The sequence below is a fragment of the Ctenocephalides felis genome, unplaced genomic scaffold (assembly GCF_003426905.1).
Source record: "Ctenocephalides felis isolate EL2017-DRISC unplaced genomic scaffold, ASM342690v1 CF-g0.4_SCAFFOLD_01886, whole genome shotgun sequence".
Taxonomy (NCBI): domain Eukaryota; kingdom Metazoa; phylum Arthropoda; class Insecta; order Siphonaptera; family Pulicidae; genus Ctenocephalides; species Ctenocephalides felis.
This window is the reverse complement of record NW_020538040.1, coordinates 169,407,941-169,435,676: the sequence shown is the minus strand read 5'-3', so window position 1 is coordinate 169,435,676 and position 27,736 is coordinate 169,407,941. Positions and strand designations below refer to the sequence as shown.

Sequence of the window (27,736 nt, the reverse complement as noted above, 5' to 3'; positions counted from 1 at the left end):
AATAATTGTGATTAAACAGTACAATATATATTGTGGACTTCTGTGCATTACATAAAATTTTATTACATTTGTAATCATGAGCACTCCGGTTAAAAAAGTTCCCATCCACCTACAGGTAAATATTTCACTACTTTATTAACATGTTACCTTATGGTTGATAAATATATGTTTTAATGTTGCACTCTAAAATTATGTTATTATTTATTGTTTAAATAATATTTTATTTATTTAAAAAACCTATTATATCACCTTAAAAAATCGCATTACAATTATTCCAATATTTTTCATCATTTCAGAGTTCCCAGAACAGATTGCTAATTAAGAACGGCAGAATTGTTAATGATAACAGCACGCAAGATACCGATGTGTTCATAGAAGATGGAGTTATAAAGTAAGTATTCACAAATATATCAAACACCATTATTCATTTATTACATATTCATTGTTTTTTCATTTAAGGCAAATTGGTAAAAATCTTATAATACCCGGTGGAACGAGAGTAATAGATGTTCGTGGAAGATATGTTATGCCAGGAGGCATAGATCCTCATACCCATTTCGAACTGGAAATGATGGGTGCAAAGTCTGTTGATGATTTCTATCAAGGGACGAAAGCTGCAGTGGCCGGTGGAACAACCATGATAAGTATGTAAATATTATTATTAAAGAATTGTATGCTAAATTATACATAAATTAATTGTATAATTGTTAATATCGTATTTTGTAGTTTATTTTGTAATTAAGGATCGTCTAAGTAAAGCTTTTAATGGAATTCAAACTTAAAATGTGTAAGATTTTGCTTGCATATAGTTTTTTTTGTTTGCACAGTTTTTTAAATATTAAGAATAAAGCAATGGTATTAAATATTTTAATACAAAGTACAAAAATGTATGCATTTTTGCTTTAAATTATATTATTACTATTGTGTATATATATTAGGGTGGTTCTTAATATGGACATTTTCGAGTTTTAATTGTGCTGCATGAACAGCTAGTCGGTATAGAATTCTTCTTAGAATCCTTTTAGTGGTTAATACGAATATCTTATATGGTTGGATTTGGCTCGGAATTTAAAAATTTGGTTATCGGAAATTGCTAATAAAAATCTATTTTACTAATGTGTTTTTTTTCTTTTTTTCAGTTGATTTTGCGATTCCATCAAAGAACGAATCCCTGTTAGCAGCTTACGAACGCTGGCGTGAGCGTGCTGATGGCAAAGTTTGCTGCGACTACGGTCTGCACGTGGCCGTTACATGGTGGTCTGATAAGGTCCGTGATGAAATGGCTGAATTGACACAAAAACACGGTGTAAATTCGTTCAAGATGTTCATGGCTTACAAAGACGCCTTCATGCTTAACGACAGCGAACTATATTCTACGTTCGAACGGTGCAAAGAGCTCGGAGCTTTGGCTATGGTGAGTAATAATCAATTTATTTGAATCTGATTCTCATTAGAACCTCCCTTATATGCTAAGGTCGTTTAGTGACTACAGTCTTTAAATATATGCTTTAGTTCTGCTGTCTACAAGCTTGAAATATAGGCTATTGTTATCAAAAGAAGTCGTTGTTGGTCGAAAAAAGAATAATTTTTATTTGTGTAATAGTACATAAATATTTTTTAAAGATTAACCTTTTGGCATATAAGGAGGCATATATGACAAGTCAGAAACTAAAGCAGTATTTTGGCTGAATATTGGCCTTAATAGCATATTTGTAATATAAAGCAAAATACTAGAAAACAAAGTTGCGAGTCATATATGTCAGACTGGGAACAGAGACGGAGTGTAAATGGTTAACGTAATGTTTTTATTTATGCTCTTAGAGTGTTAATAAATACAAACAAATTTTACTATATATAAATTACACTATTTATGCACTTGCAGTTTTGTAAAACCGTAAGCTGCAAATTATATGCTAAAGTAGCGCGAAAGCAAATTGCTGGAACTTCCTATACCGTAATTTAAAATTTTTAAAAGCTTTAAAATTTTGTTGAAAATATTTAAAAAATAGGTTTTGGAGAATTTCGACCATTTTTGAAAAAATGGACTTTTTTGAAAATTTTGAAATTTTTTAATAATTAGTTTTTTTTTAAATTTTGAATTTTTTTGAAAATTTGGAATTTGTTTTAGTGATGAAATATCTATTTAACCAGTTTTTCATTTTGTCAATATCAGTAAAATGTTTTTTGAATTATTAAAATCGGACGCTCCGTTCTCTTAAAAACTAAGTTACGGTTTGTGGCACTTTTTGCCCCGTATCTTCGGAACGGATAGACCTGCCTTTGCAAAAAACTGATCAGCACCTCTCCTCATCAATATGAATCGAATGTTTTTTTATTAGTTAAATCGGTTGATCGGTGTTCCCGAAATCGTCGACGAAAATTTGTATCCGCGCACACACACACACACATATATATTAATTTTTTTTAAGGTATACCAAAATGTTCAGAAACCTCTGAAACGTAAAGATATATAGAAATTTTCATTTTCGATGTTTTTGCGATTACTATAACTTACCCTACGGGAAGTTAATTATGAACATAATGTTCAGAAACCTTTGAAATGTAAAGAGATGCAAAAAAAATTTTTTTCGATTTTTTTGCTATTACTATAACTTACTTTTAGCCTTAGGGTAAGTTATAGTAATCGCAAAAAAATCAAAAAAAAAAATTAGGGCCTAAGGGAAGTGAGAAAAGCTTTTATCCTATCTTTTGTTTTTCATTTAATATAAGTGGAGTCTAATACGTTATTTGAACGAAATTATTTCTACTCCGAAATCGATGATTTGTTCAACAATAACGAGAAATAAATATTGTTGTTCCTAGGTCTCATATTTGTTGTCGATTGTAAAGCAGCTTTTTATATGAAAATATACATTTCATTCTCTATAAAATGTTATGCAAATTTTCTATTATTATTTGCTAACGGAATAACGATGTATCTGTACATCAATAGATATGACTTTGTTTAAAGTTGTTTGTTGTTTAAAGGAAATAATATGAATATTTGAATATGCCAAACAACGCACGAAGTAAATATTTTTTGTCGTTCTTATTTTTACCAATACAAACTATTCAAAGTGTTTCAATGTGCAAATCAATTTTGATAACCTAATATTGATAACCCAGTTATGTTACGCTGCTTTCTCGAAGTAAGTAACTATTACTCATGTCGGTTCTTACTTGTACCAATGGGTAAACAATGATATCATTATAGCAACGTCAACAATCCTATAATATCCTCAATCGATACGATATTCTTTCGTGACTCTAACCGTATATTATTTAATTAATTTTACCTACTTATATGAAATACAATTTTTAAATAAATAATTGCAACGTTGCCAAAGGTTGTTTATAATTTGAAAATTGATTGACATAATTCGAGCAAGTTTTCCCATATTTTTCTTGAATCAAGACTTGTCTCATATCGTCTTTTATAACGGTGCTCTGTTGCCATTGTATAGCGTGCAAGTCTCGCTTCAGTCAATATCTAATTTAAATTCAAAGTGTATTAGTTGTATGAGAAGTTGTATTGATTTGATAAACATCAGTCACATAATTAAGCGTGGTTATTTGTAACAAAACGCGTGTTTCATTCAACATAATCGTTGTTGAAACTTATGAATCATCGATTGATATGAGAATGAAATCATGAAAGTTTAATATTAAAATTATTTCATTATTAGAAGCTTTAGTTTATATAATAGTTGACCCACTGCTTGTAAAATTTCTACAATTTAATCGGACGTTCTAGTTTCGATACCCACCTCGGGCAGTCTGATGTCAAGCAGTAGTGACATCGGTTTTCACTTGGAAATAGAGATAGAAATATGTTTCTAAGTGAAAATAGCCCTTATTTAGTATTGCTGCATTATTAAACTAGTAGTGTATGGCATCATGCCTCAAGGCAAATTGCTGGAACTTCTCGTACCAAAAATTATTTTTTTAAAAATAGATTAAATATTTTTTTTAAACTTTGGAAAAAATAGATTTATGAAAAATTTTACGTTTTTGAAAAAAAATTACTTTGGAAAAAAATCTTTTGGGAAAAATGTTTTTTTTTTTTGATATATTTTGGAAATTTTGAACTTTTTTTTCAAAGCAATCGCACTGCTTTAGCTGCATAGAGACGAACTATCGAAACGCATAAGCGCCGCGTCGGCGTCTTACGGACAAACGATGTTACGGAACCCAAAATTACAAAATGTGTACACATTATTAAAATATCTGATATTTTGATGTTCATATGTCTAATGATCATTTTTGGATGCCAAATGACATTTTTTTACTTGTTTCACTAGATCTCCGAAATCGCTAGACCTGCCTTCCCAAAAATTTAATTAATACTTTATCTTGTCAGTACAAATAAAATGTTTTTTGAACTATTTAAAATCGGATGCTCGATTCTCTTAAAAACTGAGTTACAATTTTTGGCACTTTTTGCCCCTTATCTTCGGAACGGCTAGTCCTGCTTCTGCCAAAAACTAATCAGCACAACTCTTTATCAATACGAATCAAATATTTTTTGAATTATAAAATCGGTTAATCCCTGTTCCACGAAAATTTGTATCCGCACACACACACACATACACAAACACATAAGCACGCGCGCACACACACATGCGCGCACACACATACATTTTTTCTAACAAAGGTATGCCTAAATGTTCAGAAATCTTTGAAACGTAAAGATATATAAAAAATTTTATTATCGATTTTTTTGAGATTACTATAACTTACCCTACGAGAAGATAAATTTTCATCACTCATTCGATGTAACTCGTTAAGGACAAGCGTTTGTCAGTTTTGCGTGATGATTGACCAAGCCGTTTTTTGTAATTAGCAGAAAATTGTGAAAATTTATTATCATGTTGTAGCCCATAATCCTATAACCGATTTTAAAAATTCAAACACAGTATGAAAGATATTGGATGTATTCTTCGTAATTAAATGCTGATTTTTTTTGACGATATTGATGAAACTTTGTATGATGATAGATTTCATATTTTGGTTTCCTCCTTGGATTAATTATTCGGGCTATGGGAATCTAATCAGAGGTTGCAAGTTTGATACCCGCTTGTGGCAGCTTGATGTCAAGCAGTAGTGACATCGGTTTTTACTTGGAAATATAGAAATAGAAATACGTTTCCCCGTGTAAAAAGCTCTTGCCAGGAATTGCTGCATCAATAAAAAATTCATAATACAGAGAGAGAACAACTCCTTGGATTGCCATATGTATAATTGACCTATTTACTTAAGTCAAATCATCACAACAGCTTATAGGACTCTTAAGTGCTGCTCATTGTTCTAATAATATATACAAAAAAATATTTTATCATAATCCAAAAAATATTTGTAATCAGAATGCAATGGATTTTCTAGATTGTTCAAACAAATATTACATGTTCGAGCGTTTTCAAATTCTTTATATAACATTTTTTATTTTGTATATGCAAGTCCATTTGCGCAGAATGCGAGATGAAAATATTTCAAGTTGTACGTGCAGAAATCTGCTTATTTTATCATTAAAATCATATAGACTCGAGAGAAAACTTGCGCGAACATTAAATGCAAGTCTTTGTTCTCAAAAATGTCGAGATAACTGAAATGAGTAAATATTACTGCAGAATGATAATTGAAACTTAATTCATTCGACACAAGAGAAACTTCTCTAGCGAGTCAGTAAATGCGTTATCGCATATGCGCAAATATTGATTTACTCATAGTGGCAATATTTTTCTATGTGTATGCGTCAGTGTACTTTTCATGGCTTATAAAACTTTTTAAAGTAATTGCTATGGAATGACTGGTACAATAATGGCAGATAAATAATATATTGCGAGAAATGTAGTTAATTTACTAACCTAGTTTAGGAATCACGTATAAAGTTAAAATGATGTATAAAATCGCATATTTTGTAAATTACTTTGGATTTGATTGCTCATTTATATTAATTAATATATGTACCAGACTTTTCGGATTTAAAGAATAATATTACAAATTTAATTTTTGAACAAAACTTATACTGGTCTTGATTTACAGTCCGCATTGCATCCGGGGATTTTTTTAGAAGCAATATTTATCCCGGATTCGGGGTGTTTGTTCCGGGTTGTCTCGAATTTTTCTTCCATTTTTGTTTTTAATTTTTTTAGAATTCAACTATTTTCACTAGAAATATTTTTACGATATTTGCATACACTAATATTTAAATGATATGCATGCACTAATTCACCAATTTTACTTTACTTTATTAAGATGACCAGTGGAGATGAGGGTTAGCTAAGTTAAATGACTCAAATATAATTTTTAACTATATAAAAATATAGTATTTTATTATATTGCTATATAAAATATAAAAATATTATAATAATCTGTTTTTTTAAATTAATGAAAAATGGAAAAAATGTATGAAGTTAAGTAACTTATAAAAAAAACTTAATCAATTATTTAATTATGAAGAAAATTGTACTGAATTTTACATAATGCTTGAAAGCAAAATAGATTATATTTCAGAAAAATATAAAAAACATTTAGTATCTACTCATCGGCAATTCTAGATCAAAAAGTCGGCAATACAGATCAACAAATTATAATTCATTTTAAAAAATACTTTTTACTAATTATATTTTTTATAGTATTTACTGTGCATATTTTTTACTAAAAAAATAATTTAAAATATCATTTTTAAGTAATTAAATTTAGCTAACCCTCACCCCCCACTGGTCATCTTAATGAAGGTGTGAAATATTTAAACTCACCCCACTGGTCTTACATCTTAATGAAGGTGTAAAATGTTTAGGTGAAAAATATTAAATATAAATTTCTGCTTAATTACTTATTATATATAAACATAATTTTCTATCGAGGTCATTAAATTGCAGGTTTCTGCATTCATTAATGACTTGATGATAGGCTATTGATTCTGCTATTAACACTTCATATGAGAAATTGTTGATAACGATTACTTCCGAAGCTTTAAAAATATTCAACTAAACTAAATTATACAGAAACAAACATATAATTATGTGTAATACAATTCTAGATCTGCTCAATACAGGTCATGCTCTATTTGTTTGATTGAATGATTAAAAGTTGATAAATACACATTATTATTCATGTAGAGAATTTGTGCTAATATAAGTACAACAATACCGTGAGAATTAAGAAATAATTTTTGTTAACAGCGATGTTATTAACTAGATAAAATGCAAATTTAATTGTGTATATATGCAAAATTTCACATACATATAAGAACATATATACATATACATATATACATGTAGTGAAACAGATTTAATATATGCGGTAAAGCGGGGTTTAAAGGTCCGCGGGTAAAAAGGTCCACCACCGATATCCCAAAACTAGTAAAGTTAAGAATTTTTTAACAACAATATTCAAAAGTTGAAGGAAAAGGAGCCATCTCTTTAATTCTAGCGAAATGTTATTACTAAAATAAACAGTTGAACATGCTACTTAAATAGCTGAATTTCAATTCATATTGATTAAGTTGAGAATCGGAAAATTTATGCAACTTGCCTTAAGGAAAAATGCTGCTTGAGGGGTTACACCACTGTAGCAGCCAAAAAAAACGTATATTTTTACCATTTTTTTCGGGCGGAGGCAAAAGTCATATAATCATGATATTAAAGATAGATATTTAATTATTTACTGTACTTAAGGTACAGTAACAAAAGTAACGCCATTTCGACGAGCCGCGTTAAATTGGATTTGTATTGTAATTTTTTTTTATTCGAATTTTCTACAGTATATTTAAAATACTATTTTTACAGAAATACATACATTCGACATCATAGCGGATTCAAAAAATATCGATTTTTGTTTGTTTGGCGAGCACTCCATTCAAAATCGTTAAATTGCAACTAAAAACGGATAGTAATTAGTTCATAATTGATGAACATATTACCATATAGAAAATCCGCTATGATGGGCACTTAAAAATGTAATTTTAAAAATAGTGTAAAAAAATCGAATGCAAAAAAATTAAATTGTTGTAGTTATTTTGCGTGCCGCGTTGAAAAATCGTTTTTCGAGAAAAACAAATGTCACTTTAATTTTTTTTACTATTAATCTGATATTTCAGCAACATACAGATGCTTTTCTATATTTATAATTTTTTTCTTATTTTCTTCCCTTGATGATTTTATATTAGAGCGTCCTACTTCTGGCGCATCCGTCAAAGACCGTTCGGAATGCTTAAGACTTTTATAATCGACTTCTACACAAGCAGTACATGTTTAAATGCCAATATTAATCTCTAAAACTATTATCATTTATAATATATTGATTAGACCATCGTTGAAATTATCCTCAGCAATATCAGCCGCAATATAGTCAATCTCTATATATGTTGGCTCTGCACTATTCAAGAAGATACATGTTGTCATTTTGCTTTATTAGTCCAGACATTTAAGCTTAAATTATGTAAGAATCTCGGAATTCGAGATACCCAGCTGTAAGTCTGTAAATACTTTTATATTAACACCTAAAAGTTGTCTCAAAACCTACATATGGTAGGATGTACGCAACATATGTTGGTTTTGAGACAACTTTTAGGTGTCAATATACAAGTATTCACAGACTTACAACTGGGTATCTCGAATTCCGAGGTAAACTTACTATAATGACTGAACTATTATGTTTTTTGTTAATGCATTTGAGTGGTGTCGGTTCGGAGCAGTCCGACGCGCATGCGAAAAAGCTCATAATTACAAGTAAAACTAGCTGTAAGTGGAATTCTGTCTTAAGGCAATTAGGGCATCGTGCCTTAAGGCAAATTGCTGGAACTTCCAGTACCAAAAATTATTATATTTTTAAAAAACGATTAACATTTTTGAAAAAAAAATTACTTCGAAAAAATAAGATTTTTGAGAAACTATAAATTTGACAAAAAATTACTTTTTTTTGAAAAAAAAAATTGAAAAAAAAATTATTAAAAATTTTTTTTTTTAAATCTTTTTTTTTGAAAAAAAAAATGTTTTCTTTATTTTGACATATGTTGGAAGATCTGAACTTTTTTTCAAAGCAATCGTACTGCTTCAAATGCATAGAGACAAAATATAAAGCGCGTAAGCGCCGCGTCGCTGTCTAACGCGTAAACATCGGTACGGAACCCATAGGAATGTAAACAAAATTTATACTTATTGTTAAAATTTCTATAAAATATCTGATAATTTGATGTGCATATGTCTAATGATCATTTTTGACCGCCAAATGGCATTTTTTTTTACTTTTTTTGTTATATCTCCGAAACCGCTAAACCTGCCCTTATAAAAATTTGATCAAATCTTCATCTTGTCAATACAAGTAAAATGTTTTTTGAAATATTAAAATCGGACGCTCCGTTCTATTAAAAACTGAGGTACCGTTTTTGGCACTTTTTGTCCCATATCTTCGGAACGGCTAGACCTACCTCCGCCAAAAACTAATCAGCACGTCTCCTTATCAATACGGATCGAATGTTTTTTAAATTATTCAAATTGCTTTATCCGTGTTCCCGAAATCGTCGACGAAAATTTGTATCCGCACACACATACATACTACGCACACACACACACACACACATCCATTTTTTCTAAGATATGCCAAAATATTCAGAAACCTCTGAAACGTAAAGATATATAAAAATTTTCATTTTCGATTTTTTTGCGATTACTATAACTTACCCTACGGGAAGTTAAAAATTAAGTTTTAGGTATGAAATATTTTTCCTCATATTCTAACAGGTTCAAATTTTTTTTTTGGTTTTTTAACAAAATTTACAGTGGTGTAACCCCTTAAACCTAGTTATGTCATAATTCTCTATAAAACTCTTTTTTCTTTCAGGTTCATGCCGAAAACGGATCTGTGGTCGCCGAGAACGCATCGCGGCTATTGGCTTCCGGTGTCACGGGACCGGAAGGGCACCAACTCTCGCGGCCCGAGGAAGTCGAGGCGGAAGCGGTCAACAGAGCGTGCGTTATCGCCCAACAGGTTAGAAATTTAGAATTAACATTATTCGTTAAAACACTCGTAGGGCAATGATCGATGACGCTATTGCAACGGCGTAAAATGCGTAAACAAACAGGGGAAATTTAACACATTCAATACTAGTTGCAATTTTAATGAATAATCGTGTTACGTTCTTGATGTTTTTACATACATTATTAAATTTAGACGTTCCGTGTATATCTATTTGTATCATATTTATATTTTATTATTATATACAGTAATACCCCTGGGGTGGTTATGTTTCATTATAGCAGAGCGTAAAGCAAAACAGCTCTAAATGAGACTATCTTAACACGTTCGCGGACGTGAATTCTATAGCATTTATTTTTATTCTGATGCATTATGACATGGATACTTTAGCATTAAAATTTTAAAGTCAATTATTAACTTTCCGTAGGGTAAGTTATAGTAATGGGCCGAAAATCGAAAATGAAATTTTTGAGAGAACTAAGCATCCGATTTGAATGATTCGAAAAACTGTCTTCTTATGTTGACAAAACAATTGCTTTTGGAAAAAAAATATTTAATTTTTTTTTTCAAAAAAAAATTTTTTTTGTATAGGGCTGTTCAAGTATTACGTAAGCACTATAGGGTGGCGGGGGGTTTATTGTTTTACTTATTTTGGGTATGAACTTTTGCTTACTTTTGCTGACAAAGGGGAGGGGGGTAAATAATTGTGCTAAATAAATCTGCTTACGTAATACTTGAACGATCCCATATCGAAAATAATTCAGATTTTAGTTTTTATTCTGGCTAAAGTTCTAAAGCTCACTTATATACTTTAAAAAAAATAATTTTAACTTTGAAATTCAGTTTATATAATTCTTATAAATATTAGGCAATGTTACAGTATCTATAATAATCTATTTGAAAACAATTTAATATATTTCATTACGGTAAGGGAAGTTCCAGCAATTTGCCTTGAGGGACGATGCCATACACCACTAGTTTTGAATTTGATGCTATATAACCTTACGTTTTTCTAATTATTATACCTGTCAAGGTAATGACTAACTGATCATTTACGTATCTTCGTATTATGTTGTTTTCTCCCATAGTCATAAATTACTTTGGGAAAGCACATTTTGTAAAATAGAAGCGAAACTTGACGTGAATGCTATAGCATTCATCATATATAACGATAAAAATATGATAATTTGACTACCTTTATGAACGTTGTTTAATCAAATTTCAGATATCACTGAAAATAAAATGACTGCCATTTTTTGTACCTTACTGAAACTTTTACTGTCCGCGAACGTGTTAACATGAAAATAATGGAGTTAAACGAAGTTGGTAGAAAATTGACCATGGGTTAAATTATTTTTTATTTTTTATAAAAATAACAGAAAATATCCATTTTACATAAAAAAACAAAATAATATAAACAAATACACTTATAAAAACAAGCACAATTCGAATTAAGTCTGCTTTGCGATTCAAATTTTTTGTCATTTTTGTCAAAATAGCATCTAACATAGTTTACGTTGTTCTTTCGCGTTATTTTGGAAGTTGTTTATGGGATACAGCATCTATAACATTTCAACTTGCTTTTGGACTCCTGTCAAAAGTATCATTTTTAGAAATGTCGTCCATAATTTCAATTAATTTAAAAACGCCATTAGAAGTTTTATTTGCAATTCTTTGAAATCACTACTATCAATATTTTTGGCTTCTTTTCGCTCAGTTAATTTCCGATCACCATTAGAACTACCTGCTATTTTTATAACTATTTATTCAACATCTCCACATTTATCTAAGACAGTTTGTTTCGCAAATTCTATTATTTTTTTACAATTTCACCCATATTTTGGTGAATCTCCGGGTTTAGCCCTAATAGAAAAGCGTTAAACGAATCGGCGTTAAGCGGGGTATTACTGTTGTCTGGTTTATTTATCATCACTATATTTAAATGGTTTAATCCGACCGTAAATTCATTAGAAACACAAACAAGATTTTGCTCATAGAACAAATAAATACTGTTTTTATGTAGATGCAGTGATTATTGCGGCTATAAATTTTTAAATTACTTTCGCTATTTATTTATAATCAAGAGCCACATGTTTTTACAATCGTAAGATCAATTTTAAAGAATATGATGTTTATTGTGTGTATGTGTGGAATCTTTTCAATGTTTATATATGTTTGTGCTCTTTGAAATGAATATTATTTTTGTGCATATATATTTCATTTTTATACGAATATTTTATCGATGTTTGTTAATGTTATATATCTGTTGCTATGTATATATGTATACAAAATATGATCTGGAATAGTCAGATTTTCAGGAAACTGGCGAGAGCATTTAATTTTGACATTATTAATAATTATTAATTTACTTGTGTATACAGAATTTAAAATATTTTTTGTGATATACAATGCATAGATTGAAATACGGATTTTGTTAGTCGAGACACTTTGCTAGTTGCATCTTATTTAAAACTCAAGAACTTGCATTTTACACCATGCATGTATAGATTATACACAATTTATTTTTCTTATTAGTTTGACTAACTTTATGCAAATTCGAATGATGAATGTGCCGGATTATTCGAAAATATTAATTTTTGCATTTACATGACAAAATATTTTTCCAACCATTACCATATGATAAATCATCATACTCTTTCCAGTTTTCTTACAATTTGAGCAACTTTTACTTGTTATATGAAATAATTTTATTTCACTTTGGTAATTATTAATTGTTACCTAATATTATTATTTCTTATTCGTTACCTAGCTTATCTTATTTAAGAGAGGACGTATTTGTAAGTTTATATAACGATTTCTAGTGATTTTCTTACTTTTTTTGCGCCAGCATGAATTTCGTATTTTTAAAGTAGTTAGCGAAAGAATAGCCCGAATTTATATTATTTATAGCAATAGAAAATCGGAATAAATCATGTAAGTATACCTTGTTGTATAATCATCATAGTAGGTATATGTCCAAGATGTTTGAAATTCAATAATAATTTTTGAGAATGCTAGACTTTTGGAATTAATTGGTAATTAAGAGATTTGCTTTGAAATTAATTATCTATTAGTTTATGATATCGGCATAAATATTAATTTTTGTTACAAAATAGATAAAAAGATTAATATTTTTATACAGAAAATGTAAATTAAATGAATCTTCGGCGATTTACCAGTAAAATGTAAAATATCTAATGTCTTATAATGTCGGCTTTCTTAAGTACTTCAGACTTAAAACCTCTAATGTATTGAATTATTATCATATGTTTTATCTGTAATATTATTAACGGTTTAAAAAACTGTATGCAAAAGACAGAAGTGTAGTTATTTGCAAAAGAGCAGTGTTATGCATAACGCGAACTCACGGCATCCGTTTTACCGATGGTATCGTATGCCATATTGTTAGACTTCCTTCTCCAGTAAACTTTTGAACTCGATATTAAGGCATTGGTGTCCAACTTACATGATCATTAATTCAGTTTAGTAGCAAATATTTTATTAAAATTCGTGTAATGAGTTAAATGTTTATAATTGACGATTCAAAGCATTCCCAAACTTGTTCCCAAACTTTATCGTTGTCTCCTTGCGCCTTACCATGGACCCCCTATTTACTTTTTATGAATTTATCGATTTTTGATTTTCTTTTTACAAATTTCTAACTAAACTTCAGTTCTGAACATTTGAAGTAAAAATGCATGTTAAGTTGATATATTGAATTTGAAATGGCAAAATAAACTGAGCAGTATGTAAATATTTCATTTTCAACATTTGGCGACAATTATGTAAGGTTTAATCTCCAATTCAGTAGCAAATTCAGTTTAGTAGCAAATATTTTATTAAAATTCGTGTAAAGAGTTAATGTCTGTAATTGCCGATTCAAAGCATTCCCAAACTTGTCGTTGACCTTGCGCCTTACCATGGATCCCCTATTTACTTTTTATGAATTTATCGATTTTCGATTTCCTTTTTATAAATTTCTAACTATACTTCAGTTCTGAACATTTGAAGTAAAAATATATGTTAAGTTTATACATTGAATTTAAAATGACAAAATAAACTAAGCAGTATGTAAATGCTTTATTTTCAACATTTAGCGACAATTTTGTAATGTTTAATCTTACATCTCCAATCATGTGCAGTATAATATTTCTTTCGTTAGGAGATTCGTAATAACGCCAAACCTATGTCTACTATTTATTACGATCGTCTACTATTTATTTGATCTTTAGTATCCAGAAATAATATACAAAATCAAAAGGCGCCAAAAATCGTGCCAAGCATAAGCTTTTTGACAGCCAGCATTTAGGCCCTAAATGGATCCCAACATAATATGCTAATATCTATTTACTTAATAGAAAGTCATATACAATATTTATAAATGAACCTAGAAAGTAAACAAATGCGCATTTTTATAAAAATGTGCTAATTGTAGAATGTAGGCATTCGACTTGTGGTAGCTAGATATTTCCAGTTGTTCAAGACCCTAAATTTCAGAAACCACAAGTCGAATGTCAATAATCTGCATACTACAACTAGTTCATTTTTATAAAAATGCGCATTTTTTTACTTTCTAGGTTTATTTATAAATATTGTATATGTCTTTAAGTAAATAGATATTAGCATATTATGTTGGAATCCACTACCGTGGACCCGCATTTTCAATGATGGGACCCCGCAAGTTTTTTTTTCACTGACGTTGACCTCTTGAAAGTTGCCATGTGGTGGTCTCATATGAATCACTTTGGAAATTTCTGAAATTTAAAGGATTGCCCTTTCAATGTTATCTGTTTTCTGTGTGCATAATTCATGTTTTATTGTTTGAAGCAATTGGTGTACATTTTTTTATTATATATAGTCTAAAATAATATTTATAGAGTTCTAAATCCTAATATTGTATTTTTTTTTACTGGAGTTTTACATAGATCATAACTATGATGATTAGTTGTTTTTTTATTATTTGATAATAGAGCATCGTCAAAATTTTCAAAAAAGCATAATTTCTTAGCATGTACGAGGCTATCTGAGATTGAACAACGATATGTCCTATTAGTTACGTTTTTATTTTATTTTGTAAACAAAATTTTACATTTTTTGTTTAAATATTGTTGTTGTACGACTATTACTTTCTATGTAGTGACAACGAATGACGTCAATGTCAGTGTCAGTCAATTATAAATGTAATGCACTACTAATGCATAGCAGTGACGTTCAATGCATTTTATTTTTACGTACAATTTATTTATAGTGGCAGAAAGCCACGTGCGAGTCCTAATATGTAGAGATAACCTTGAAAAACCTGAATAATTACATAGTACTTCGAAATTTAATTAAAATATTTCATTATCGTTCTATAATGTTTGTTTGTTAGTAGATGGGCAGTTTTGATAATGGTCCAAAATTTCTATCGTGTTTTCAAGGTACAACAATTTTGGAACAATCTTATGGAATAACAAAAGTTTCCTGTCAATCAGCGTTATATGAGTTCCCTTGGTTTGTTGACAGCAATTGTTTTTTGTAGAGAAAAAGAAATAGATTACCATGTACCGTTACGTTAACTTGTTCTTCAGTCTCGGAATGCTGACACTGCATTTTCGAAAGCATCGATATTTTTACCGAAACAAAAGCTTTGTTTATGTAAATCGCGGTCGTTTCTCACGTTTATTCAGATAACGAATAGTTCTCTATGTAAATAAGCGATATACTCTAGTTTATGTTTATATAAAATAATAGTTTGTTGTAGTTTTGTTTTAATAACTGAGAACGATATCTCGATGTTGGTTTGAGAAAAATAGCAGTAAACATTGCGGCTTACATTTTCCATAACAACGCATGATATCCTTTGGGAATAATGGGATGTTTATCTCGACAATATTACAAATCGGTTCTGAAAATTCATTTATAAATAATTTCATTTTATTTTGATATATAAGCAATGCTTCCACATGGTATAATTCAAGCTATTAATTGCTCAATAAATGTTTGCCAGCAGTTTGTAATAAGAGGGCAACAAAATATTTTTGTTGTATATTTGCTTATAATGGAATTTAAATAGTTAACGCTTTATATTCTCAACATAGATTGAAATAGACAGGTTGAAATAATACCATTTGCTTTCATTTAATTTCTTTTTCATTACTCGCATTATGTTCAAGAAGAGTATTTATCAAATGAATATTCAATTGGTGATACTAATTTAGGATTTCTACGTCGCTTATTTTTAGTCCAGTGTATTTACCAGATCTTACGCTATTTTTAAAGATGTAACTGTATGAAATGAAACTGGTAATTGCTAAAAATACATTGAGTGCGTGCTTAGATCAAAGCACTAAACATAATTTAAGCCAATAATGAAAATTATTAAAGCATTGTTTTACTAGCATGTAGAGTTGCATACATCATCAAGAAGGAAAATGAGTAGCTACAAATAGATGTTGTAAATTGATAATGGTAACTGGTACAATTGATAATTAAGGTTAAATTATATCATTGCTTAACGTCAAGCTGTCGTTGACTATAATGTATTAGACGCGTGGATTATTCTGATACTAAAAGTTTTATTATTTAGTTAGTAGTTTCCGCTTAGCGAACTGCTGATACAATATCGACACTCTGATTTTATTATTTATACGAAAAATTTTGAAAATCAATAATAATTTTTGATACCAACTTATTTTTCTTTTTGTTATCTGTTTATACTGCTACCCGTCAAAAGTGTGCCACTTTGCATGTTCTGTATAGCAAATGAATGATTAACACGTTAATTGCCATGTCAGTCATATGTGTCTGACATACGCGATTTGGTAGAAAGTCACATCAATCACAGATGTCCAACGTTAACGATACATTTGCAGTATGGTTCGACAGCCTGGCTTCTAAGTAACAGAACTTAAAAATGTCTTGGCATATTACAAAATAAACCTATAGTTATATAATGTTTCAGTTAAAAAAATACATTTTAATAATATAATTAACTATATTTTTTCATTATGCTATCCAAAACATTCTGTGAAAAAAGGGCTGTTGTTCGCAGTCTAAGCAGTACGTTTAATTTAATTATCGATTAAAGTTACTATGGCCGATGTGAAAATTTTTTTGATGTGATCGTGGCGATTAACGTGTTAAGTAAAATCAGTACGATATAGCAATTCTTTCGCTACGGCAGTGTTTTCTGCAAGGAATGTCGCTGCTGTACGGGAACAGCGTGCCTCAGTTGCACTACTGAACGGACAGACAAAACGATATATTTTAAGGGGGGCGATACATGTAACAAGAAAAAAAATCGATTTTTTTTTCATAAATCGTTACAATAACATCTCAAAAATATGCCTGTAAATATTCAAAACAAAATTATCATTATTTATACAATAAAACTCATTTAAGTGCCACGCCTCAACTCGACGCTTGAGTGCTATTGTACTCTTATCTGTTTCTGTGTCAAAACTTTAAACGCGTTTTTCTCAAAACGACATTTTTGAAATTTGCGGGCGGGATAACTCAAAAAGTTCTCAACCGATTCCAATGAAATTTTGCACACATCTACTTTACAGTAATAGCTTCTAGTTAAACCTCAAACATTCCAAAAAAATTTTCAAAAATTAACCCTTTTACCAAAAAAAAACCATTGAAAAAAAGGTGAAAAATCGAACTTTTTTTCTGAGGTGTGCCAATTTACGATTTTGTGACTTTTTTAATTTTTTTTTGGTTTAACTAGAAGATATATGTTTTATGAACACGTACAAACTAATTTTTTTGATTTCAAATCACGGTACGAAAAGTGAGAACGCCTGCAAATTGATGGCGTTTTCCGAGAGGGTCTTGGCAGATTTATTTTTACGGCAGCCATTTAAAAAAAAAATTAAAAAAAAAATTTTTGTGTATTTTAATATATAATAAATAACCCTAAAAAAGTTCAAAAAGATTCAGTCATTCCTTTACAGTTTAAAAAGTCCTCAAAAATGGTAAAAATTAAGGCGATTACATGTATCGCCCCTTTTAAGATATTTCTATCATTATCAACAAAAATGTGTTAAAAAATTCAGAATTACGCTTTTAATGAACTAGAAATTATAATAATAAATTATAAAATTATAATATAATACTAAAATAGAATTTTCAATAGTTTGTCATAGTGATAAATCTTGAAGTAAAGGCAAACACAACATGTCGTTCATGGACGACATCCGCACACCTAGCACGTCATGTGGCTGTCGTCTAGGCACGACATCCGTAGCGAAAGTGTTGAATTCATAGTCTTATTTATAAACTTACAGATGATGTTAGCTTTTTATTTAGTTTGTCATGGAGATGAGTTTAAGAGATTTGTTCTAAAAAAATAGACTTGTTAATAAAGGAGGGTAAAGTGCTTCTCCGCTTTTGAAGAAGCGTTTTATACAAAGTCTATTCAAAACGTCATCTGTATGTTAAATAGTCTAGCCTGACAAACCACCTATTTCCACGGTCTATTTAAATTGCACATTGATCGTACATTGACTTCGGTCGCGCACGCACGCGTCACCTCGTACAGAATCGCTGTCCGCTGTACGTAGTGCATGTGATGAGCAAGTCTGCAGGCCTGGAGGTGGCCCGTGCCCGTGGTCGTCCAGGAGCTGCTGTTTACGGTGAGACATTAGCCTGCGCTCTCGCATGCGACGGGCGAGCATACCAGGACACGTGTTGGCGGCATGCAGCCGCGCACGTGCTCAGTCCACCCCTCCGACCGGATCCAGCAACGCCAGCTTTTCTGATGTCCCTGCTGGCGCAGTGAGTAACTAAAGACATGTGTATTTTGCTATTGACTTCTCAATTTGTATGAAGAGCACATTAATTTCAACATTTAATAACTTTAACCAAAATCTAATAATTTATTCTGTTATTCACTGCATAATATCACCCTTTGCAAGATTGTACAATTTGTTAGAACTATTTTTTTATATTTGGATTTGATGGAAAACACAATCACAATTCTTGTAAATTCTTGCAAGATTGTACAATTTGTTAGAACTATTTTTTTATATTTGGATTTGATGGAAAACACAATCACAATTCTTTTTGCTCAAGTCATTTAGTTTTCCATTTTTATTTATAATAATTATAATGAATCATTGATTTTTGGAGTTCAATAATTTTTAGATGTATAATTAGTACTACATTGTTGTTGTCCCTACATCATACTAACGAGGGGCTAAGTGACAATTGTTTTTTTTTTTTGGTTCAAAGTTAACTTTGAGTATATGTAAAGTTTGAATAACAAATAATTCTAACACGAACGAAGAATCATTTCGTATGACTTACGAAAATAACTGAACATAATAAAGGAATGGAGCTTTTTGAATTAATTTGCTTTTCAAGCTGTTTCGTATTACATGTTAGTCAGTATGATGAACAATGTTTTCTTATTTTGCATGCTACTTATTGCGGTCTGTATTGTATATAGCATTTGATGTAGTTTATACGTAGTTTCCTTATTCAGTATTATTTAAAGTTTTCTAGTTCGCGTGTTTGCTTTTATGGTGTGAAGTTTATGTGAGGAAAGTGATAGTTTGAAAATATTTGTAATAATTGATCTTTTGCGTGAGGAAATTTTTCATATTGCTTACTGATACGATCATTCTAATGAGAATATAATTCTATACATTTTCCTGTTCAAGGGCTAACTAATATTAGAAAAAATTGAATGGTGGCAGCAGGCTCAAAAACTAATTAAATTTATGATGTGCATTTCAAAACATTGGCACAGTTTTACCTGTTTTTTATATAAAAATATATACTTTAAGGAGTCTAGAATAATCGACAAATTTTATTAGTTCTGTAGCAGTAGTAAATGATCTGAAGGTTGAGAAACGAGGGTGTCAAATTAATTGAAATCTAATTTAATGTAATTAATATCGTTTGACAGTTGTAATCAATTAATATCTTTTGAAGCAGTTTGTAAAATGTTAATAAACATACTTAGATAGACTTACAATATTTTTTAACAAATTAACTGGTTAAATTTTAAATGTGATACCAGTATTTTAATATAGTAGACGATAGGTTTTATATTATCAAAGTATGGGAATAGTTCAAAATTGAATTCTAATACAGCGGTTTATGATAAGTTTTATTAAATGTTTATAAAAAACCCGATAAACCGCGTGAATCAGGTGAAATCGCCGCTCTACGTGCTGCACGTGATGAGCCGTGCGGCCAGTGAGGTGGTCGCGGCCAAGAGACGGGACGCCATACGTTCCGAGTGCGCGCTCTACGGCGAAGTAGTTGCCTGCGCCCTTCGAAGTCCAGCGTCCAGGTCCAACTCGAACCTGTTACGCGATGCCACCAGCCCACCAATGCCGCGCGATGAACGTACCGCCACCGGCTTGATAAAGATGCTGGCCTCGTAAGTCAACGTAGTGTCGGAAATTAAAAAAATCACTTTATTTTCAGCATTTCTCATTTTAGTCCAGTCATTTGGTGCAAAAAAGGATGTTGCCGGTACAGTACTCCGGGAATTCTGAAAATTGGCAATCTTATAGATTTCGAGGTGCTCTTTACGAAAATCAACTTTGCCACCTCAAATTTGAACGGCAAGTTGCGGCCATATTGGAAAAAAGGCGTCAAACAACAGCTTTTTTAAAATATCTTTTTTCTGGCTGATTCTACAATAAAAGTATTTATGTACGAATTAAACTAGATAAAATTTCCTACAATTCCTTAGAAAACCGTTTTTCTATAAAATTGATAGTTTGAGAGTACGGCCGCCTCAAAGTCTTTGCTGCTCTCGCCGTAGTATCAAATCTCTCCATATATGACAGCACTTCGAACTTGATCACATTCTCTCTAATAATTAATATTTTAAGCGAATAAGATCTAGAAATAAAATAATTCAAATATTTTTCGTTTTTTTGCTGATTTTTTACACTTCAATGGCAAAGTAGCTATAAGTAAGTAGCTTGAAGTGTTAAAAAATCAGCAAAAAAACAGAAAAATATTTGATTTATTTTATTTCTAGATCTTATTCGCTTAATTTAAATTAAAAATATATTTTTATTAGAAGGAATGTGGTCAAGTTCAAAGTGCTGTCATATATGGAGAGATTTGATACTACGGCGAGAGCAGCAAAGACTTTGAGGCGGCCGTACTCCCAAACTATCATTTTTACAAAAAAAAAAACGGTTTTCTAAAGAATTGTAGGAAATTTTCTCTAGTTTAATTCGTACATAGATACTTTTATTGTAGAATGAGCCAGAAAGGAGATATTTTAAAAAAGCTGTTTTTTGACGCCATTTTTTCAATATGGTGGCAACTTCCCGTTCAAATTTGAGGTGGCAAAGTTTATTTTCGTAAAGAGTACCTCGAAATCTATAAGATTACCAATTTTCAGAATTCCCGGAGTACTGTACCGGCAAAACGACCAAATGACTGGACTATTTGGTGTATTATCAAAGAACGAAAGATTATCAGACTGCTTATTTTTACAAGTAGACTTTTAAATGATCTCGGCAATAATTTACCTGACCGATACATACTGTTTTTATTCAAATATTCTAGTCGTATATAAATTATTATATAAATTTTCTGTTGGAAACTCAATATATGTAAAGTTTTGCTAATGTGCAAATGTAATGTATAATTCAATATTTATGAAGCTATCACATTCTATTGCTGCTCTTAATACTTTGCACTGTATAATAATATACTACACTGTTTGCCGTGCAGAATTTATAATCTATCTAACAAATTACACTAACAGCCTGGAAAATGGATTTCATGAAAAATAATTTTTATCAATAGAAATTATGGTGACTGATTTATTATATAATAATTTCACTATACATTTTTACTTCCCTCTTATTTATATAACAAAAATTATTGTTACTTCGTATACTGTGTGAATCATATGTTTTAAAATATTTACCGACTAATAACATTTGTATAAACAATCGTTGTACAAAATATCAATGACTCAGAAAACTCGAATGACGAACGCTTAATTATTGGTATATTATAAATGCAGGTGTAGGAATTTAAATTGTTTGAAATACTTACATTTGTTTTATTGTTAGTTTATATCAGCTAATTTCATGTCTAAATCATAGCAAGGCTTTGCTGAAGAAAAAGGTTTCTGACGAAACGTTTTCTTATGCTATTGATATTTTGGGGGTTGAAGTATTAAATATGAATTGATTTTAGTTATTTAAACAATTAGATATTAAAGTTTAAAAAAATACTATTTGTATAGAAAATTTATTTTTATACGTTTACAAGACTTGCCTTAGCCTAATTTGATTCATATATTTTTGTAATTTATTTATTTTTATTATTGTGTTATGACAATATAGAGATGATTTGCAAGTCACTGGTTCAGACAATTGCACCTTCAATGAGTCCCAGAAAGCTCTTGGAGCTAAGGACTTCACCAAAATTCCAAATGGTGTGAACGGTGTCGAAGATAGAATGTCTGTGATTTGGGAACGTGGTGTGCACGCTGGTTTGATGGATCCACAGAGATATGTTGCCGTGACCAGCACTAATGCAGCTCGTATTTTCAATTTATATCCACGTAAAGGCTGTATCGCCGAAGGATCTGATGCTGATATCCTCATTCTTAATCCCACTAAGACGCGTGTTATTTCAGCCAAGACACATCATCAGGCGGTGGATTATAATATTTTCGAGGTCAGTATAGAAGGCAGAATAACTAATAATCTGGCATAGTCTATCTTTTTTAATGCAAAAATATTTCTCATTTATCATTATCTATCTATTCACAGGGTATGGAATGTCACGGTGTTCCAGAATACGTTATTGTGAACGGTCGTGTTTGTGTCGACGAAGGCGACCTGAAAGTTGTGGAAGGCCATGGAACTTTTGTAGAGACACCATGTCATGCACCATTTGTCTATGAGACACCACAAGGATCCATAGCAGCCGTAAATGATATGACACAACAGTTGCAGATAGATGTGCCACCGAGCAACGGACACCATGAACCACTACCACCAGCTGGAGCTCCTGCCTATGCAAGGTTAGTAGATTTCGTTTGGTTCATTATGCTTTTATTAATTAATTTATCGATGAAATAAAAGGAACTATTTAAAACACTTCATGAACAATATTTATATCATGGACAGTTTCTTTTGCTCTTTATTATATTGTATTTGTTAAGTGTTTAATTCATTTTCCTAAAAGCTTGTGCTTGAAGTTAAAATATTATTACTGCGTTCTTGATATATGTTCTCTAAAATGATTTTATAGCGGAATAGATATTACATATATTGTCTGAAAGGCTACAAGAACCTCACGCATTAAACAAGTCTTGGTAAAGATATTAGAAATATAGGGCCAATTCTCAGATAAAATAGAAATATTATGCTACGGGTTATTGTCAAATAGCTATGTTTATCCTATGCGGTCAAGCGTTTTACTCTAATTGTAAATCAATTTCTAAAACCTAGCTTCCAAGAGGCACAAATGCGAAATAACAATTTTATCATAAGTGCAACTATCTGTTGTCACTTTGATAACACATACGTGAAGTCTAACCAAAGTTAATAAGTTGAAGTTTGTGCCTTTTGGAGGTTAGGTTTTATGTGTGAAACGCCTGATCGAGCAGCAAAGACATAAAATGACTCTTCTTGACTACCAACTTATACTATTATTTATTTTATCCGAGAATTGGCCAAAATTAAATTCTGCTTAATTCTTTGCGAAATTATAAATCATGTATTGTGGCGGAATTAGCTCATGAGTAGCGTTTCCGACTCACACGCAGGAGGTTCGGAGTTCGAATCCTCGACAAAAAATATTGTTAAAAAAATAGTTTAAATTAAAGTTAAAAATAGTTTGAAATAGTATTAAAAATAGTTCAATCGTGAATAAAATATTAGAGAATAAAAATTGAATAGAAGTAAGGAAGAAGTAATGGAAGTAAGAATAGAAGTATTGAAGACGTAAGAAGATAGAAGATACAATGATAGATGATAAAGAAGAAAAAAGAAGAATGAAGTTACGTTGTGTGAAAAACATAGAATAGGATAGAATAGTTAGAAATAGAAAAGAATAGAATAAATATACATAGAAAATAGTTGGAAATAATGTTAAAAATAGTTTGAAATAGTATTAAAAATAGTTCAATCGTGTACAAAAGATTTGAGAATAAAAATTGAATTGAATAGAAGTAATGAAGGAAGTAATGGAAGTAAGAATAGAAGTAATGAAGACGTAAGAAGATAGAAGATACAATGATAGATATAAAGAAGAAGAAAAAAGAAGAATCAAGTTACGTTGAAGAGTACATAGAATAGGATAGATAGAATAGTTAGTAATAGAAAAGAATAGAGTAATACATACATAGAATTGTGGGAGTAGTAATGATTATTATAATATATTAAATTAGAAACTCCCAACAATAAAAAAAATATAAATTTATTAACTATAAAAATATTTCGATATCAAAAATATACATGACATGTCCGATTGTTTTTTACATATCAAAACCAGCCTGCTTGATATCGCCACACACTCCCTGCCCAGTGTTGATCTCACAGTTTAAAAAAAAATACAGGGAAACACGTTATAAAAATGTGGTGGGAAAGCAGATTATAGCAGACCAGTGTTGTAATACTGGTCAATTACAATTTCCATGTTTCGTCAGCAGATCCACCGTATGTGGTGATTTGACCTGCCATCAACTCCATATTCTGCATAATGTTCTCGATCTAATGGGTATTAGTTATATCAGAATAACTTAATGTTTAGAATGCATAATTTATGGGTACAGTTTCCATTTCTGCAAGCGTTGCATTCGTATCTGATGAGTTCCGATCAGAGAAAGAAGTTGGCTCTTTATCCAAATCAGGATCATTGGTTTCTTTGACATAAGAGTCCAGAATTGTGGAATCCAATAAATTATGTCAAATTTTGTTTTGATTTGTCGTTGTCACCGATAATGGGAGGTAGCATTATAAGACGATTTGTTGAGTTAACAGAGAAAGAGAGGTTGAATTGCATTCCAATGAAAAGTTCAGGCTCCAATTATTTTTTCTGTCAGCAATAGACACTGAGGTCTGGGTATACCAAATGAGTAACCTCGGAAGTCTGATCCAGATAGTAAGTGCGTTAACTATGATGGATTGGACTGGACATACCTTATAGGTCGTCACTGAAGACCAGTGATATGGTGCTGCGTCAAAATCAATTTTTCTTAAATCTTCGAAAAATAAAACTCCTTTATCTTCATCTCCATCGTCGTGAGTCACCAATGTGGAGTAGTAATGATTATTATAATATATTAAATTAGAAACTCCCAACAATAAAAAAAATATAAATTTATTAACTATAAAAATATTTCGATATCAAAAATATACATGACATGTCCGATTGTTTTTTACAAATCAAAACCAGCCTGCTTGATATCGCCACAGAATAATAGTTTGAAATAATGTTAAAATAGTTTGAAATAGTATTAAAAATAGTTCAATCGTGTTCAAAACATTTGAGAATCAAAATTGAATTGAATAGAAGTAATGAAGGAAGTGAAGTATGAAGACGTAAGGAGATAGAAGATACAATGATAGGATAATAAAGAAGAAAAAAGAAGAATGAAGTTACGTTGAAGAGTACATAGAATAGGATAGGATATAGAATAGAAAAAAGAATAGGATTTATATGAGGAAATAGTATGAACATGAAGATTGTATTGAAATTGAAATATGTTGTAGGTGGCTAAATTACAAATTATTTACAAATAAGCTCCTTACATAACTATAGGTTGTTTACTGCTGAACATTGTTTTTTTTACAATTGTAAAAACGATTACTCCGTAGATCCCATACGCATTAAGTCCGGCTTTATCCTTTGCACCGAGTTTAGCCGACAGTACGGTGAGTAGTACCGGCAAAGCTCCCCGTCAGGAAGGACAGCGTAATTTACAGGATTCCACTTTCTCTATCAGCGGTAATTTACTGATGTTTTGCTTTTGGAATGTTTTGTTGTTGTAGTATTGGCATGCAGAGTTATATTAACAATTCGTCAAGAAGATCATTCATTCGCTTTTTTATATTTCTTTATTCGTGCAACTAACTCTAATCACGCTAATTTTAATTTTATTTAGCTGAGCACTTTTATTGGCGTTGTCATTTTTTGCGACACTAACTTCATAATTAATAAGGTGGAATGTTATTATCGTTGTCGTTATTTTTGGTAATACTAATCTCATCAAAATTATTTGGATAGAATGTTTTTATTTGGACATTTTAATTTTTAGTGACACTAACTTCATGAAAATTATTTTGGTGGAATATTGTTTAGTTTTCGTTGTAATTTTCGACGACATCAATTATATAAAAATTATTTGGATAAATATTTTTGTAGTTAGACGATGTCTAATGATAATATTCGGTGACACTAATTTCATAAAATGATATTTTTTAGTTGAGCGTTATAATATTCTGACACTAATTTCATAAAATGTATTTGAGATGAATATTTTTTAGTTGGGCGTTATAATTTTCGGTGACAGCAATTTCATGGAATTACATGTCCCTGAATATTTTTTTGTTGGTTAATTATTTTCGGTGGCACTTATTTCATAAAAATTATTTGGGTTGAATATTTTTGTTTGAAAGTTGTACTTTTTGGTGACACTAATATCAACAAAATTATTTGTGTTAAATATTTTTTTGTTGGGCGTTGTAATTTTCGGTGACACTAATTTCATAAAATTGCATTTGGGTTGAATATTTTTATAGTTGGTCGTTGTAACGTTTGGTGGCATTAATTCCATACAAAATAATGGGGTTCAATATTTTTATAATTGCCGTGTAATTTTCGATGATATCAATGTTATAAAAAAATAGGTAAATATTTTTATAGTTAGACGTTTTAATTTCGGCGATATCAATTTCATAAAAGTTATTTACACGTTGTAATTTTGGTGACCTAATTCCTTAAAATAGCATTTGGGTTGAATATTTTCATAGTTGGTCGTTTGTAATTTTTGGTGGCACTAATTTCATAAAAATTATTTGGGTGAATCTAAGTTCATAAAATGTACTGAATCGATATTTTTATAGTTTGGTAGTTGTAATTTTCGATGAGTGAAATCAATTAATAAAAAAAATTAGGTGAATATTTTTATAGTTAGACGTTATAATTTTCGGTGACACTAATTCATAAAATTGCATTTGGGTTGATTATTTTTATAGTTGGTAGTTGTAATTTTTGATGGCACTAATTTCATAAAAATTATTTGCGTTGAATATTTTTGTGACGCTAACTCCATAAAATGTATTTTTGTTAAATATTTTTATAGTCGAATATTTGTAATTTTTTGTGACACTGATTTTATAAAAAATATTTCGGTTCAATATTTTTAGTTGTGCGTTGAAATGAAATTTTTGGCGATTGGCTTTGATTAATTTCGAATTTTGAATTTTGGCTTTGATTAATCGATGATTTTTTCATTAATTTGCATATCTATTTATAGCAAAAAGTGTGTGTGATTGTATTAATTTTTTGCGAAAGGAATACTAAACAATGTAAATCTCTCTGTAAGTTACGTCATTTTTCATTTATCATTTAGTTGTGTGGTTGTGGAATATTTAGTAGTTCAGTCATTTAAGCTTAAATTAGCTAAGAATCTCTGAATTCGAGATTCTTACAGACTTACTCAACTGTAAGTCTGTATATACTTGTATATTGAAACCCTAAAGTTGTCTTAAAACCTACATATGGTAGGGTGTTAATACCATATGTAGGTTTTGAAACAAACTTTAGG

General features: G+C 30.4%; 1 protein-coding gene across 1 annotated transcript; it reads left to right on the top strand.

Moving 5' to 3' along the window:
- On the top strand, positions 1 to 23,050 carry LOC113376424 (dihydropyrimidinase-like). The gene is made up of 8 exons (XM_026616324.1): positions 1 to 115; positions 297 to 391; positions 460 to 644; positions 1,140 to 1,414; positions 9,844 to 9,990; positions 18,506 to 18,741; positions 22,299 to 22,635; positions 22,731 to 23,050. Exons 1-8 carry the CDS (start codon positions 77 to 79, stop codon positions 23,040 to 23,042), a joined length of 1,626 nt encoding a protein of 541 aa, XP_026472109.1. The 5' UTR covers positions 1 to 76; the 3' UTR covers positions 23,043 to 23,050.
- Positions 23,051 to 27,736: the final 4,686 nt, after the last annotated feature.